At 44.6% G+C, this 18,308-nt stretch overlaps 1 protein-coding gene across 1 annotated transcript in view; it reads left to right on the top strand.

The window, feature by feature from the left end:
- LNPK (lunapark, ER junction formation factor) overlaps positions 1–18,308 on the top strand; it is a 100,988-nt gene that overhangs the window by 53,421 nt on the left and 29,259 nt on the right. The window contains 3 exon segments of the mRNA XM_030210122.1: positions 3,855–3,938; positions 4,026–4,074; positions 11,220–11,441. Coding sequence (XP_030065982.1) covers positions 3,855–3,938; positions 4,026–4,074; positions 11,220–11,441 — 355 coding nt within the window.

Raw genomic sequence — 18,308 nt, forward strand, 5'->3', positions numbered from 1 at the left:
CGCGAGATAAAGAGGTCCTGGATATAGGGGAGTTTGTTACAGATAGAGCGGGCATTCCATAGGGCGCAAGAGAAGGGCAGAGAAGAGGAGGGGAGTAGAGGAATAGAGATGAGGTTAGAGAGGTCACGGTGAGATCTGTAGAGTTTGGATAATAGTTGGTGAGGAGGGCCAGGATTGGGATTGATGTCACCAGCTGAGAGTAAGAGAAGGAGTAAAAGAGAGCGGAGGAGAGTAGGAGAGGTGTGGCCACGAAGGCGTCGAAGGCGAGAGGTATTTAGGTGGAATGGGGAAGGCAAAATGGAGGGAAGAAAGAGACGGAGATTAAAAGCCAAGAGGGAGGAAGAGGGTAGGAGAGAAGGTGAGGTGATGAAGTCAATGGATGGGAAGTGAGTTCCTGTAGCAGAGAGAGGTAGGGGGTGAGGGAAAAGATTAGGAAGGGACAGAGCTAGGAAGAGAATGTGAATAGGGGCCATAAATGATTAAGGTACTTTAGCAACTGGAAAAAGATTAGATACAAAGAGAAAAATGCCGCGCGGCACCTAGAGCGGAGGCCCTGAGTGGATCGGGGTGGACCTGGGTGTCACCCCGGAGAAGGCTGTAAGGATATGCAGATGAGCTGCAAGTCCTCCACAGCACCTGAAAGGCAGCCGGTGGTAGAGGTGGGTACCTCTCAGCTGAGGAAAGGCTTACCAGGGGTTAGGCTGAAGCCAGCATTCCTCCCCCTGAGGGTCGCCTGATCCTAGCCAAAAAGTACCTGGGAACTCTGGGCACTTGGAGAGAAGGCCCTGGGAAGACCGGAGTGGAACTGGAGTCACCCTGGATACAGCTATGAGGAAATGCAGAAGGGCTGCAAGTCCTCCACAGCACCTGATGGGAGCGCTGGGCACCTAGAGCGGAGGCCCTGAGTGGATCGGAGTGGACCTGGGTGTCACCCCGGAGAAGGCTGTAAGGATATGCAGATGAGCTGCAAGTCCTCCACAGCACCTGAAAGGCAGCCGGTGGTAGAGGTGGGTACCTTTCAGCTGAGGAAAGGCTTACCAGGGGTTAGGCCGAAGCCAGTCAAACCTCCCACCATGTCATGGGATCTCAACATTGTACTCGCCCATCTGATGAAAACTGCTTTTGAGCCACTTGATACCTGTCATCTAAAGTATTTGACCTGGAAAGTTGTGGTTTTGGTGGTGGTCACTTCAGCTTTGAGTCAGTGAGCTTCAGGCCCTAGTAACAGATCCACCTTAACGCTAAGTTTCATCACAATAGAGTAGTTCTCCACACACACCCCAGGTTCCTTCCTAAGGAAGCATCGGAGTTCTATTTGATATAGTCAGTTCTACCAACATTTTTCCTGAAACCATAAGCCCATCCTGGAGAAAGTGTACTGCATACCTTGTGCGGCCTCGCGTTCCGTCTCTCTTCTGCGATTTTGATGACATTAGCTTGAGTAAAGTGAAAGGACTGCACTTTCCTATCTCCAGGCACTTCCAGAGGCTAATATCTGTAATAAAACGAAGAATAGCAACTATTTGAGGTTAGATGTTAAGCAAGGGGCCTGGGAGCTCCGCTCTGTGGCACCCTCTTGCTAGCCTAGCATCACGTGATATCTGCCCATATATTCTTATGGGTGTATCTAGTGTTTGGCGCGCGCTAGCCTAGCATCACATGATGTCTGCCCATATAGTCTTATGGGTGTATCTAGCGTTTAGTGTGCACTAATTATTAGCATGCACTAGCACATAGGTGAAAGACCCTCTAAGCCTTTGAAGTTCACATTCTTCTAGTCAATGTAACTGCATCTAGGAAGGGCACCTTCTATGTATTATACTTTGAGTAAATCAAAGTCCATTGATTGAAACAGTGGCTTCCTAAGATCTAAGGATGGAGCTTAGGGCCCAGAGTACAGAAAGAAGCCATTTCATAAATAAGACAGTGGAAAGAGGAGGAAAGAGCACCGAGATGTACTCCGATTGAGCGTTTGGAGCCCTAAATGTTTCTAAGTAGTACAATATGGTGTCAAAAGAAGACAGTAAAAAAAAAAAAGTCTTGTTCATTCATGAGAACAGATGGAAAAGTTCTTCACAGACACAAGATGACTGAGAGTTGGCTATCTAGCTGCAATTAACTTGCCTTGAATAGGTGTTCGACTTCCATACTAAGAGGGCTGGTGATTTCAGACTGGGATGAAGGAGGCAGCTCTCATTCTAAATGATTAGTGTTTTGAAATGACTTAAGCCCCGTGGATGTAAAGTATAAGCCTGGAGAACAGGGAACTGAATGTGACAAGCCAGGAGGACCTTATGAGAATTGTTAGTTTCTTTAGATCTTTCTTCTGCGTTTGATCTGATTGATTTGTAAGTTGCTTCTTTCTCATCTTGAGAGTATTGGTTTAGCACCTTATGTTCCACTTTCAGTCTCATTACAGTCATATTCCACTGTGGAATCCCTCAATGATCCATTCTTTTGTCTCTTCTCTTCTTTTCATTTTTATTTTTTGTCCCTTGGCTACTCTTATCCAGGATTCAATATCTGGTTTCTTTTCTATACTGATAATTTCATTGACTCCCCCCCCCCCCCTCCCCCCCCCCCCCCCCACTTCAGTCTCCATGGATTTAACTTCTCTCCAGCTATGTTTGATTGCCGTATCAGATTGGCTTATCTCTCATAATGTGATTTTGAATGCATCTAAGACTATTGCGTGTTGGGTTACTGGTTTTCACCCTAATTCTACTGTGAATCCTTTGCTTTTTAATATTCCTATTCAGGCAGTTGACTCTTTTTCCATTACTTGGGAGTACAGAACTGTACACAGTACTCTAAATGGGATTTCAGAAGAGGCTTATACAGAGGCAATATCACTACTATTTTCTGCTGGCCATTCCTCTCCTTATGTACCCAGGCATCCTTCTGACTTCTGCTTTTCTACCTGTTTGGCCACCTTAAGATCATCGGATACGATTAGTCTCAACTCATGTTCCTCTTTCGTGCACAGAAGTACTTCACCCCCTATACTATACTCTTGGGTTTTTGCAGTCCAGATACATAACCCTGCATCTTTTATCATTAAGAGTTGATAAGATAAGTATGATGAACCATTTTAATTAAAATCTTGCATTGGCTTATAAAAGCGAGCTCAATGTAAATCTAATGCTATGATGACATGCTTTAATTATGATCTATAAAATATGCATAAAACTTTACTTTTATATAGTTTCTTGACATTTGGTCTTTCTCTGAGAAGAAATTTTGAGCACTCGATACAGAGGAAGCTTTTTAGCCAAGTAATTTGAATGAGTTCCATGAATGTTTTCCTATTTATTGAGTTTTCACAGCATTTGCAGCAAGCTAATTGCTTCTGCTAATAAATAATCTAAAATCGATGCTGACAGCAGTTAATTGGCATAGAGACTTTATTCTGTACAGCACTTGGCTAACGACCTCCTTTAAATTAATAGCATTAAGTGCTATGAGGAAATAAATCTGAAGAATTGCCTGTCATTTGCTGTCATGTCTAATAACTTCCAATAATGATAGCTGATAGCGTTTTGCACATTCCATTATTGGAGCTGGTGCATGTAATTATTCTTCTCATTATATATAAACAATTAGCAATATTTGATGTTTGCTTGCAATAAAGCTGTAAAGTGCAAGTGGTAGATTAGATGTTAAAATCTACTCATTATATATAGTTTTTATGGTGTATATATTTCATGCCATATTGGTAGCATAGGCAACGTAATGTTGGTGATAAAGTCTGTATGTACTGTGCTCAACATTTCTGTTGCTAGATGCCACTTTTTCAAACTAGTTCCTGTAATTCTTGAATGATTTGATTTATGGAATTCATTTTTTTTTTTTAGCTTGAAGAAGTAATGGAAAAAGAAACCTATAAGACTGCTAAACTGATTCTTGAAAGATTTGATCCGGATGCAAAGAAGACAAAAGTAAGAAACTTCTCATTTATTTTTGCGGCAAATATTATAAATAATAAAGTATTGTATAGATAAAAATGATCATCTTATCTTTTATAGGAACAGGAAATACCATCTGGGCAACCTGCTACTCCAAGACCTGGACAAGGTAAGTTAGTATTTCAAAGAGAAGTTTCATCTAACTTCACAAAAATTATATTTTTCTTGTAATATTACATTTCAGTTGTATGCAATTGAAAAAATATCTTAAAATAGAGGGTTTCTAAAATGCTGGGGATATTTCTCAGCCAGTCATCCAAAATAGTTTGGCTCATATAAATAGGTAGGATGGTCTTCAGAAGTTTTTGTGCAAATGTCTGAATGACTACTGTAGTTCATAGCAGCAGCACTCCTAGTGTCATGAAACACAGCAGAGGGAATTACTTACAGATGTTTTACCTTTGTTCACGTACTGTGCCTAACAGTCTCCGTGTACAAAAACAAAAATTAGATCCAGTATGTTTCCTGGCAAGCTATTGACAGCTTGGATTTGGAGACAGTCCGTTTCACTAACCAGCTGCTTCCGATTACCAGGCCTCCTAAAACATTTGGTGATAATAGTGGATTCTCAGTTGCCAGAAGAATCTAAAAAAGCAAATGAGCAAATCTAGAAATGAAAGAAATGTGGTAATAATATACTCCTCTTGTTAATCTTAATGCTAGGGTTTTGGGTTTTTAAAGACCTTTTTCATCATGCAATACATACACATTTAAACAAAACTTTTTTCAAAACAAACTAAATGACGTTTAGGGGCATTTTCAACATGACGTCTAAATCCAATTTTGGATGTTTTGCAGAAAAAGTCTGAAAATTCAGTAGTGAATGTGGCCATTTTCACACCAGAAAAACATCCAGCTTTTTGTTTCGAAAATAGCCATTTGCTAGATGTTTTTGTGCTCAGTGTGTCTACCTTTAAGGACTGATTTTGAAGGGAAAAATGTACAAAAACAAGCCATTGGAATGTATGAGGGGCCAGCATTCTTAGTAGACTGGCCACATAGACATCTAAGCAGAGCAGTGGTGCACCATAGGGGGCACTGCAGTGGACATTACATAAAAGGTCCCAGTTGCATATCTCACAATTACCCCCTTATATTGTATGGTGAGCTTTCCAAAACCCACCAAAAACCTACTGTATCTGACTATACACCACTGCAATAGCCCTTATGGCTGTAGGTGTCACCTTTATGTGGGTACAGTAGGTTTTTGGTGGTTTTTGGAGAGATCACACATTCTATCACAAGTGTACCAGTTCGGATATGGTCCTCTTCTCCACATTGCACTGCACCGACCACTAGGCTACTCCAGGGACTGGCCATAACATCTGAAGCCCTCATGGAGGATGGTATGTACTGTTTCTTTCACATCTTTTGGGGGTGGGAGGGGGTTGGTGACCACTGGAGGATTAAATGGGGGGGGGGGGGGGAATCATGCCTTAATCCCTTTAGTGTTAATCTGGTCATTTAGGGCACCTTTTGTGATTGAAACAAGTCTAGACCAAACTGTCTTTTAGCCCTTGACGGTTTTGATTTGTTCCAAACATGCCCCCTTGTGATTTGCACACAAGCAATAAATATATTATTCAGTACTGGTAAATATACTGATAGGTGTGCCTGATTTTTAAGTGATGAAACTTATTCTCAAGTGACTCTTCCTTATCCTGATAGACCAATCCAGAAAAGGCTGTGCTCCCCTGCCAACAGATGGTGGAGACAGGAAGCTAGAACTTACGACATCACTGGTATAAAGTTTGTGAACAGTCTGCCTAGAGACAAGGCTGAGGAGCTCTGCGCACTTGTAGTCAAAGGGAAGGAGTGTGGAAATGCATATGAAACTACATCAGTAGCTGTTGCTATGGGAATTTTTGCATAAACAATTTTTTTTACCCTTACAAGTCATATCTTAACTCTTAGGTACAATGCTTAACATACCAGTAAGGCTGACCCCCTCCCCCCCCCCTCATAACATAAGTACATAAGTAATGCCACACTGGGAAGAGACCAAGCCCAGCATCCTGTCCACGACAGCGGCCAATCCAGGCCAAGGGCACCTGGCAAGCTTCCCAAACGTACAAACATTTTATACATGTTATTCCTGGAATTGTGGATTTTTCCCAAGTCCATTTAGTAGCGGTTTATGGACTTGTCCTTTAGGAAACCGTCTAACCCCTTTTTAAACTCTGCCAAGCTAACCGCCTTCACCACGTTCTCCGGCAACGAATTCCAGAGTTTAATTTTGCGTTGGGTGAAGAAAACTTCTCCGATTTGTTTTAAATTTACTACACTGTTGTTTCATCGCATGCCCCCTAGTCCTAGTATTTTTGGAAAGCGTGAACAGACGCTTCACATCCACCTGTTCCACTCCACTCATTATTTTATATACCTCTATCATGTCTCCCCTCAGCCGTCTCTTCTCCAAGCTGAAAAGCTCTAGCCTCCTTAGTCTTTCTTCATAGGGAAGTCGTCCCATCCCCGCTATCATTTTAGTCGCCCTTCGCTGCACCTTTTCCAATTCCACTATATCTTTCTTGAGATTTGGCGACCATAGCTCAGGAATGTCTCTGCTCTTGCCACTTTAAATAAATGTCCCAGGGGCGAATAAACAACTGCAGTCTATTTCGTCTCAAGGCTATAAGGCATGACATCTGGCACATATAGTCCACTTTAGCAAGCACCTATGATCTTGATGGGAGAAAACACTGCTAGTGGGCAGCTGTCACGATATGTAATGCCACTGGGGCAAATTTTCCTGGAAGCTCCTCTGGTTTAATATGAAGCAGTGCACAGCCCATAGATTTTGGTATGGGCAGCCCCAGTATTTCTAAGATCAGGTTGAATACCATGTCCCAGTATCTTACTACCCCCAGACAAAGCCACCAAATATGTACAAATGTTTCCATATCTCCATAGGCCCTCCAGCAAGTATTAGAGACTGCCAGATAGATTTTATGAAGGCAAACTGGAGTGAGATACCAATAGTACAGCATTTTATAACCGTTCTTTACTAAATGACTTGCTGTAGACAGCTTAAGAAAGTGTTTGAATATCCCCTCCCATTCTTTGGTCGTATAGGTAATTCCCCAATTGTCCCTCCCAGAAGGCTATATACTTAATGGGTGGGGCATTCTGCTGTAACCGTGCACGATAAAATCGAGACACACACCCTTGGCCACTATTCTATTAGAGTCTCCGGTTGCACCGGTTCTGATAGGGCACACTTGCTAAGAAAATCTGATACCTACCTATAGTAGAAAAGATCTTGGGGACCTAGGCCAAATTCTTCAGTTAGGTCCACAAAGGGTATTATCTTTCCCCCCTCCACCATTTGGCCCAGATACGTTAGGCCCTGACTTGCCCAGGCTTGGTAGCGGGGATCCTGGGCACCTGTGGGGAACCCCCATGCTACTAGGAAGGGTGTAGCTCGAAAATAACAGCGACCCTTCAGGAGATGCCCCGTGCCTCTAACCAAGCTTCTATAGTGTCTTGCAAGTAGGGGTTGACTATTTTTATCATAGTATGAATCTCTCCCCCCCCCCCCCCCCCCCAGGAGGTCATGGGAGTTGGGTATAGATATCAGAAGACTAAGGAGCATGCTCCGTCTTTACTCATATTTTATGACCCATCTTTATGCCATCCTAAAAAGGATTTAAGCTGAGCCGCAACGTAAATATGATATCGGAAGTGTGGGACTGCCATACCCCCCTTCTTCTTGGGCTGATAAGAGCACCTATCATTGTACCCGAGAGGGCTTATGTCTCCAAATATATTGGAAAACTTTTTTATTAAGAGTACGGAAAAAATTTTTGGGAAGCTGGATAGGAACCGCCATAAATAAATAAAACAGACATGGAAGATTCATTACCTTTACCCCCTGTATCCTTCCCAACCGAGACATTCATATTCTCCCATCTCTCTAAATCAGTCCATATTGTCCTAAGTAGCAAGGGCTAGTTGGCTTCATACAAGGATGCTTTATTCGCTGTTATATTTACCCCAAGATAAATCTTATCGCCACTGTGGCCCATCTGAATGGCAAATAGGCTCGCAACCAGGTGCTCTCCGACTCATCTACTGATATGTTTAGAATTTCAGATTTGGTGGCATTAATTTTAAAGCCTGACACCGTAGTTTGCCAGAGCACACTGGAGAGGGATTCGTGTGGATTTGTAAGGGCCAACAAGATATCATCTGCAAACAATAACTTAGTGTAAACAGATCCACATCGGGTGCCGTGTATGAGCCTATGCTGCTGAATCTGTTGAGCCAATGGCTTCATTGCTATGGTCACAATGTAGTTCAAAATCTTCTGTATACCCCCCTTTAACCTGCAGACAAGCCAGCAGTTTATTATAAATTGAATGGATCCAGCCCAGATAGCGCCCTTGGATGCGTATCTTCGACAGGTTGCCCAACAAAAAAGACCAGGACACCCTGTCAAATGCTTTTTCCGCATCTGTCCCTAATAACAGAGCAGAAGTCTTCTCCGTGACTGACCATATCAGATGGAGGACTCTGCAGATATTGTCAAAGGTTTGGCACCCTTCTATAAACCTCACCTGATCATCTCACACCAGCCGGCCTATATAGTTTTACAGCCGTCTCTCTAATATTTTGGTGAAAATTGTATCCAGAAAGGATAGTGGCCACATTGACTTGGGTCCTTGCCAGGTTTCAAGATAAGAGTAACCCCTGCCATTCGCCAGGAGAGAGGCAGCTCCTCCCCCTCCTGTAAGCTATTGAGGGCCTCTGTCGGGGGCTTCACCAACAGTTGCCTAAAGCATTTGTAAAATCGGTTCGTGTATCTATCAAGGCTGGGAGCCTTTCCCAAGGGTAGGGACTTAATAGCCTTTAGTGTTTCCTCCTCCGATATCGGGGAGGAGAGATGTTCAACCTCACCCGGAGACAGCACTGGTAATTCAGTGTCTTGCACGTACTGGGCAATCTGGTCCTTGTTGCATACCAAGTCTGGTGTATATAACTTCCTATAGAAATCTATAAATATTTGCGGTATTGCCCAAGAGTCTCTGCAGTCATTCCCCTTGGGATCTTTTATGGAAGTAATTCTATTACACAATGCTCTCTTACGCAGTTTAAATGCCCGAAACCTCCCTGCACTATTGCCTAATTCATAGTATTGCTGCTGGGTGACTTGAATCTGTTCATGTATTTCTTCAAGATCTAGGTCTCGGATAGCATTGTGTAACCCCGCTAGCTGGGACAATTGCGACCTTGGACCCATCCCCCGTTTTATGACTTGCTTCCAAATTAGGCAGTTGCTGTCGCAAGGTCTCCTGTTTAATCTCTCACTCTTTATGCTGTGGGCAGTAAGGGAGATGACCTTGCCCCTCAAACACGCCTTTAAACTTTCCCAAAGCATGAAAGGAGAGTCCACCGATCCTGTATTGAGCTGCAGGTACTCTCATATTTCCTTTTCTAAAGTGGAGATATTGCGCAGGTCCAAAAGGAGGCCATCAGCAAAATGCCAGAAGCGTCTACCATAGCAAGTAGAGGCACATTTCAAGGATAAAAAGACTGGGGCATGGTCAGACCACACCCTAGGTTCAATAAAGACCTCAGATCTGTGCTACCAGTTCACGGTTTACCCCCCCCCCCCCCCCCCCCCCCCAGAAATCAGTGTGAGAGTAGGAGTCATGAACAACAGAATAACATGTGCAATCTTGAGGGATAGCAATCACACCGTGGATCCAGTAGATCCTATGTCTCAAAGAGTGTCTGTCTGTAGGCGTTTCCTATCAGTCTTCCCATATTGAACTCTTAGTGTTGAGTTATCAAGCTGAGCATCAAAAGTAAGTTAAAGTCCTCTCCCAAAATAAGGTGACCCTTGGCCCTATTCCTAAGTAAGATATCTATCTCTTCAAAGAAATCTTTTGATCAGAGTTAGGTACATAAAGATTTACCAACTCCTAATGAATCATAACCTTTAATAATAGATACCTCCCTTATTTGTCCCAGATAATATCTTGAACCTGAGGGTTAATATGCTGAGCAATTAAGATACCCATCTCATTAGTTTTAACATGGACACATATACAACAGATACAGAAGTACAGTTTACATACTACAGTCAAAAAAGTTTTGAAAACTTAACATAACTGGAATGCCTTTCATATGCATATTTATTTATTTGTTACATTTGTACCCTGCACTTTCCCACTCATAGCAGGTTCAATGTGGCTTACATAGTAGTAGAAATATAAAGTATACAGTAAATATGCATATGAAAAATTTATGTGCAGAATGTCCATTGCAACCTAAGGACTGGTTTGAGAACCACTGCTCTAAGCATTCAGGACAGCTCATTAAGTTTGCCTGGGAAAGGTTATGTTTCTAATGCAGAGTTTTGCTGGAGATGCTGACGTTAAAAGCCAGCTGTTAACATGCATTTAGTGCCCAGTTTTTCATGTTTTAATTCATTGATTTGTTCAGATATCCAGTGCACTAAAAGACAAACTTGAATGTGTGGGAGGTAACATGCTTCTGTTAACCTCTGGAGCCTAGTGGAAGACCTGATGAGCCACTATGAACCCCCTGTTTTCCCACATACCAGCAAATGGCCCCTATGGGCCAAATAAGCCCCTCCTTTTTTGTTTCTCCCTCTCCTCCATGGATATACTTTACACCTTACATTGTCTAACATCACTGAAGTGAAAGAAGCAAAGTAGCCTCTACCCTTCTCTTCCCTGCCCCATCCATTCTGATGTACTAAATTGTGCTAGCTCATCTTATGCTGGTGGCAGTAGGAGCTGCTTTGATCTACTAGGGCCCTGTTTGATGAATGGAAGTAAGGGAGATTTGATGAAATGGGCTTTGTCCTGTAGGGGCATTTTGTTTTGGTAGGAGGAAAGGAGAAGACTAAAAGGGAGATTCTTGTCCCTACTGAGACCTTTGCTGGCACTTGGGAAAGAGGGTTTCGGGTTTGTGGGCCACATTGGGCCTTCACTATCCCCCCAAAAAGGCTAACATAATCTTAACCTGCTGACAATCTAAAAGCTAAAACTACGCCTCCCTGGGGCATAGTTAAGCCTCTGGGTGAAATGGATTAATGCAGATTTGTGTTAAGACTGCATTATCGTTAGTATGTTGGCCTCTCCAAATGTAAGTTTTCTGTTTGACTGAAAATTATGCATAAACTGTCAAGTAGTATTTTGTACTTTCCTGTATTTCATTTTTTTTAATAGTAAAAGCAGTATAGTATAACAAATTTAAATTTGATATGCTTTGTTTTTCTGCCAGAACTTCGTCAGCGGACTGCAGTTCAAAGAAATACAACTACATCCACTCCTGTAGATCCTAGCCAGGGATCTCTGCAAGCTCCAGTTCTGCTGGCAGGAACTCCTACTCCACAGAGGGACACATCAGCTCCAGGTGGTCCGCCTGAGAGAACTGTTTCACCAGCAGTGCAGTCAAATATATTACCAAGATGTCCTGGATCTCCTGCCACGATGCCTGGAATGGGTAAGCCAAGCACTTACTGTTATTTACAGTTTATATTGTCTATCTCTGGTTACCAATAAAATAAGTCATTTTCAGATCGTATGGAAATAGCATTTCATTTGGAAATAGAGCAGTTATCTGATTAAGCAGGAGTTCCATATTCAATTAGCCATAACTCTTTACAGCTGGCACCTTGTGATACTGAAACCTACTGCCTGAGCTCGTTTAACTGTTATAGCTTCTTTGTGTAAATGGCCATAAAACTTTGCAGCATTCTGTAGTCAACAATATATAACATTCCCAAATGCAGACTATAAAAAGGTATGCTTCAGATTTATATAAATCTGTATCAATGGAAATACTTCCAGATTCTCTTTTTAAACCTATCATTTTAACATGTTAGTAATTTCACAGTGTAAATGGAAGAAACAAAATGGTGTGTGTTTTGCTTGTAATACCATGTAGCTGTTTGTTTTGGGCTATTAGAAATTAGAGCACTTTGCTTGTCACTGTTTAGAAATGTTATACTGGAAGTGCTGCAATTGCTTTTATATATTGGTATATACACATATACAAGTGGTGTTCGTGGGCTAGATAAATTTCATATTATGCTAAACCAGTTAAGTACTTTTTTGGCATAGAAACAGTGCCATTATTTTGCAAGTCGTTAAGTCAAATCCAGACCAGGCTGGTATTTCCTTAGTTGTCATCAGTGAGCTAGTTCTATTTGAAATGAAATTGGTGGTTCAAGCCACTTACCTCAGAGTCTAACTACTGGAAACTAGGATTCCTGTTATGGATGTCAGCCAAAATGGGTGCGGAAACTAGCTTATTTCTACGGTCTGTCAAAGGATGATAGTATATATTAGAAGAACAGATCTGTTATGTAGATCTATTAAGTATTTCAGTTTCTGGTGGTTTACTGGCAGCTTTGATAACCTTCTTAATGGCATTTTAAATAAAAATGCTTCTTGTATAGTAATGCATAGGTAGTGGAGTGGTGTGGGCCACTGGGGCCATTTATTTATTACATTTGTATCCCACATTTTCCCACCTATTTGCAGGCTCAATGTGGCTTGACCAGCTTTTTTTTTTTTTTTTTAAAGCCCCCAAATAGCAACAGAGCAACAGAAACTAAGGAGTTTGATCAGGGATTAAGTAAGGTTGGCTGTTTTGGTTTCACCATCCACAAAGGTATTCTGCTGTTCCTGCACTAGTGATTAGGTTGTAAATGGGACAAAGCTGTTGTATTCCTTAGAAGATATAATTCCACATGAGCTCTCTGGTTTTTTATTTTTCTATTAATTAGACATTTTTTTAGGTACTTTTCAAATTTGACCCCATGTGAGGTCAACTGCCATTTTTGGTGCAGTTTTACCATTTTATAACAGAAGGAGTTGTGCAGGTGCAGATTCTCACACTTCAGATAGTTTTCAGCATTTTTTGAAGGTAAGTGGTGTTTTTTTGTCTTTTGAGGTGCTTTTACATTGGTTTTGGAAAATAGTTCCTGCCTTTTTAAAATCACCTCTTACTTTGTGTGTGTTCACAATTTTTTAAGTCTGCTTACAGTAGTCTTTGTCCTCTCTCCTTCCCCCCTCCCTTTTCTGGAAACATGTATCCTTTTTATTTATTTATTTATTTATTTATTGCATTTGTATCCCACATTTTCCCACCTATTTGCAGGCTCAATGTGGCTTACATAGTTTTGTTAACATTGTCATTCCAGGATATCAGATACAGTTAGTATTGTGCAGAGATTAAGTAGGGAAGAGAGAAGAAGGAGGGAGTGGTTAGGGTAGTTATAGAAGGTGGGCTTTCATAACTGAGTGGGTTGGTGAGGTGGATTATTGAGGTTATCGGTTCTCATTGTAGGCTTTGTTGAAGAAGTATGTCTTCAGAGATTTGCGGAAGATAGTTATTTCGTTGATTGTTTTCACGTCTATAGGTAGTGCGTTCCATAACTGTGTGCTCATGTAAGAGAAGGTAGTGTGATTCGTATCATTAGATCTTTAAAATTGTTTGGTATGTTTTCATTTTTAAAGGAAGGCTGTTTTCCATTGTGAGAGTGGTACAAGATGGCTCTTTTTTTGTCTTCCTGCATGTGTGTTTGTTTGATTTCTGTGGCACTATAGAATGGTTACCTTTTGTGGACACAACTGTGTCTATTTATTAAAGCTTATGTATTTTTTTACACTGCACACTGCCCTGTGAGCTCCTTGTAGGCGATGTTTTGGCTTTTTAAATGCTTTTTACCAGGTAAAACATTTCTTTCTGAAATCACATGGTGACCTTTTCTATTGTGTTTTGCTTCTCTTTCTTTCTTTTTTTTTTTTTTTTTTTAATTCTTATTCATTCTATTTCTCACAATTTAAAAAACAATTACCATTCTAGAAGCTCAGACCATATTTCACGTATTGACACTAATTGACTTTAATTAGAATTATGCTTAGCACAACTTGCTAAGCATATTTGTACGTAAATTCTAATGTGTGCTGGCAAAAAGGGACATGGCCATGGAATGGGTGGATTGTGGGTGTTTCTAAAAATTATGTGCACAGTTTATAGAATATACCCGCTCTGCCAATCACAGCGCGTTTAGCTCTCACTGGTGTCAGCTAAACGCGCTGTGATTGGCTGAGAGGCCGTGGAGGGGCCTCACAATCGTGTTAGCCCTCTCTTCAGCTGCCGATGAGGAAGGGAAAAATGTCTCCAAGGAAGATTTAAAACAGAAGAGCGAGAGTAAAAATTAAGAAGTACGACATCCTTTTTTTTTTTTTTTAAGGGTAAAGGACGTCCCTGACATTTTTTTCTTCAGATTCTTTCCTTTGCCCCAAGGAGAGGTGTAGACCTCCCATTAGATTTTCCACAGTTATGCAATCAGAAAACAGTAATGCATCTCATTACAATACGATTTATACACATTGGGGTACTAATTTGTTCATCTGCATTCCGTTTTCGTTAGCGGCTACCGTGATCGGAAAATGACTCGGAGAAGCATTTAGCGCATGCCACAGTTTACTACTTGCTCGTTAATGGCTCGTTAACTTTAGTGCATCTGGACCTAGGTGACACACAATAACATACTCTCTGCATCTAAAACCACTAATTAGGGAGGGCTGAGCAAGGCTGGCTGTTTAATGATAAGATCATAGCCCATGATGGACATCTACAAGAAGAGAAACTTGCATTTGTATTACCCAAGTGCTACAATGATCATAGACCCTGTGAGTCAACATTTTGTATAGAGGCACCCTTAGTACAAAGGCTCTTATTTCTTTCTGCATTCTTAGACAAGATTTGACAGTGCTGTAACAAAATAAAAATATACACAATACCATTATTTCAAATGTGTATTGTTATGGCTGGAATAGTTTATTTATTTAGATTTTGCTCACACCTTTATGTTAAATATAGCTTGCCTTGAACTCTTTGGGGCTAAGTTGGCTATAAACGCCAGTGAAAATTAGTATGTCTGAGAATCTCAAGTTCTTCTGGCTCTTAAGATGTCCAGCACCTCAGCTTCTGTTAAGAGGGATGCTGGGCTAGATAGACCTTTGGTATAACTAATATGGCAATTCTTATGTGCTTATATTCTCTTAGTGTATTCGTGATTCTCCGAGGACAAGCAGGCTGCTTGTTCTCACGACTGGGTTGAGGTCCACGGCAGCCCCCACCACCGAACAAAAACTTTGCGGGCGGTCCCGCACGCAGGGCACGCCCACCGCGGCCGTCTTCCCGCCCGTGTGCGACCGTTCCCGCTCAGTCTTTTTCGATTCCGCACTGGAGAGAGACATGTTATCGTCTCTCTCTTTGTCAGCCCCGGAAACCGGATCTCGGCCTAGCCGCGAGCTTTTTTTCTCTTTCTTTTCTTTATTTTCTGTGTTAAAAAAAAAAAAAGAAGTTAGTTTGTCCCCGCGTCTTTAGCCGCGGGGGCGCCTCGTTGCGGCCTTGTGGCCGCGCGGGTCGTTTCTTTTTCGGGTGTGCTTTTCACCGCCACCAGCGACGACTTTGACTTCGCCGACGCAATTTTTCCGTCGATGTCCGCGAAGGTCCCGAGCGATTCACAAAAATGTGGTCGGTGCGGCCGGCAGATCTCTCAACCGATACCCCCGCTTGATGCCTCCAGTGCCTTGGCCCGGAGCATAATACCAAGACGTGCACCTTGTGTCTCGGCTTGCGGAAGCGGACACAGGTGTGAGCCAAGTTTCTTCGGACTGGCTTTTAGAACTTGCGCCGGCCTTCGACGGCATCGGGTGTCGACGGCCGGACTTCGGTACCGGGTACCGATGTCGACGAAATCGGCACCGACGATGGCAACCGACCCCAGGAGCACAGTACCATTGGCCCGCCGGACTACCGGCGACGGTGGGGGGTGAGCGACCGCGCGGGCAGTCGGCCCCGGCCACTCCCTCTACCCAGGGCCATCGGTACCGAACCCTGTCAGACCCGATCCCTCGAGGCCGGGGGCGGGGTTCTACCTCCTCTTCATCTCTGCCACTGAGCGCCGATGATGGGCACCGAAAGAAGATAAAAAACATCGTCATCGGTCGGCCACGGCGCACGGGACTACCAGTTCCGGCGCCTCCAGAGATGACTCGACACCGAGGAAGCGGCAGTGCCGAGAGGGGCGTTCCCCCTCGGTCGAAGAGGTGTCGCTGCGTCAGTCCACGGGTGTTTCGGTACCGTCTCCTGGACCCGAGCAGCTTCCCGCACCTGCACCCTAGTGGGCCTTGACGAGTGCCTCCGAGCCATCCTTCCAGGGATTCTGGAAGGGCTGATGCGCCAGGCTTTGCCGGCACCGGGGGTGCTTGCGCCCCCGGCGCCGTTGATGGAGGCGCCGGCGTGCTCTAGCCCGATGCAGAGGCCTCCGACGCCAACGCCGCTTGCGGTGCCGGTGTCGACAGCCACGTAGGTGGAATCCCCGTCGATGGAGGGAGCTTCATCCCCGCCGGCACGGGAGTCCACCGACTCGACGCCACCATCGAGGACATGGGTTCCTCGCAGTCCGAGACTGGCCCGGTTCAGGTCTGAGCTGCAAGAGCTCATGTCCGACACCGAGGAAGAGGCCTTGTGGGGGGAGGAGGAGGACCTCAGATATTTCTCCTCAGAGGAGTCTGAGGGCCTTCCCTCCGACCCCACTCCTTCACCGGAGAGGAAGCTCTCGCCCCCTGAGAGCCTCTCCTTTGCCTCCTTCGTCAGGGACATGTCTATTTGCATTCCCTTCCCCGTGGTCTCTGTGGATGAGCCGAGGGCTGAGATGCTCGAGGTCCTCGACTATCCATCACTACCTAGAGAGTCTTCACAGCTGCCGTTGCACAATGTCCTCAAAGAGACACTGCTTCGGAACTGGCTGAAGCCCTTATCTAACCCACCCTCCCCAGGAAAGCGGGATCCCAATACAGAATCCCACTCTGAACCAGAGTTGATGCGGCCCCAATTGCTTCATGACTCGGCAGTCCGTTGACTCGCTCTCAAGAGGACACGGAGTTCGAAGGATACCGCCTCGGCTCCCCCTTGGCGGGAGTCTCGCACTCTGGACTCGTTTTGGGAGGAAGGCCTACCAATCTTCCATGCTCGTGACCCGCATCCATCGTACCAGCTTACATGAGCATTCACATGCGGAACATGTGAAGCAACGGCGGACCTGGTCGACAAGCTCCCTCCGTAGCAGTCCATGCCTTTTCAGGAGGTGTCAGGCAGCTGAAGGCGTGTAGAAAGTTCCTGTCCAGGGGTATCTATGACACCTGTGATGTGGCAATCTCGAGCTGCGGGCCCAAGGTATAGTGGTGGCGCAGACTCTCCTGGCTGTGTGCCGCTGACCTGGACAACCGCACCCAGCAACGAACTGGCGGATGTCCCTTGCCGGGGGGATAATATCTTTGGCGAGAAGGTCGAGCAGTTGGTGGACCAACTACACCAGCGGGAAACTGCTTCCGTCGACAAGCTCTCCCACCGGGCGCCTTCAGCATCCACCTCAGCAGGTGGACGTTTTTCCCAGGCCAGGCAAGGCTGCACCCTACGCCTACAACAAGCGTAGGTAACACCCAGCCGGCTCGAAGGCCTCCTCAGGCAAAGGGGACAGTCCCAGCGCGCTCGTTCCCGTCAACAGCGTGCGCCTAAGCAGCCCCCTGCGCCTCCACAGCAAAAGCCGGGGATGGGCTTTTGACTGGATCCATGGGAACATAGCCGCCATCAAAGTGTCCGTACCGGACGACCTGCCGGTCGGGTGGAGGTTGAAAGTTTTTCACCAAAGGTGGCCTCTGATAACCTCCGACCAGTGGGTTCTCCAAATAGTGCTGTGCGGATACGCCCTGAATTTGGCCTCCACTCCACCAAATTGCCCACTGGGAGCCCAATCCTTCAGCTCCCATCACAGGCAGGTACTTGCAGAGGAACTCTCCGCCCTTCTTAGCGCCAATGCGGTTGAGCCCGTGCCACCAGGGCAGGAAGGGCAGGGATTCTATTCCAGGTACTTCCTTGTGGAAAAGAAAACAGGGGGGATGCTCCCCATCCTAGACCTGAGAGGCCTGAACAAATACCTGATCAAAGAGAAGTTCAGGATGCTTTCCTTAGGCACCCTTCTACCAATGATTCAGAAAGACGATTGGCTATGTTCCCTGGATTTAAAGGACGCTTATACTCACATCCCGATACTGCCAGCCCACAGACAGTATCTCAGATTCCGCCTGGGGACACGGCACTTTCAGTATTGTGTGCTGCCCTTTGGGCTCGCCTCTGCCCCACGGGTGTTCACGAAGTGCCCCGTGGTGGTCGCGGCGTATCTACCCAAGCTGGGAGTGCACGTGTTCCCGTATCTCGACGATTGGCTGGTCAAGAACACCTCGGAGGCAGGGGCTCTCCGGTCCATGCAGTGCACTATTCACCTCC

Source organism: Microcaecilia unicolor, chromosome 7, assembly GCF_901765095.1.
Source record: "Microcaecilia unicolor chromosome 7, aMicUni1.1, whole genome shotgun sequence".
NCBI lineage: Eukaryota > Metazoa > Chordata > Amphibia > Gymnophiona > Siphonopidae > Microcaecilia > Microcaecilia unicolor.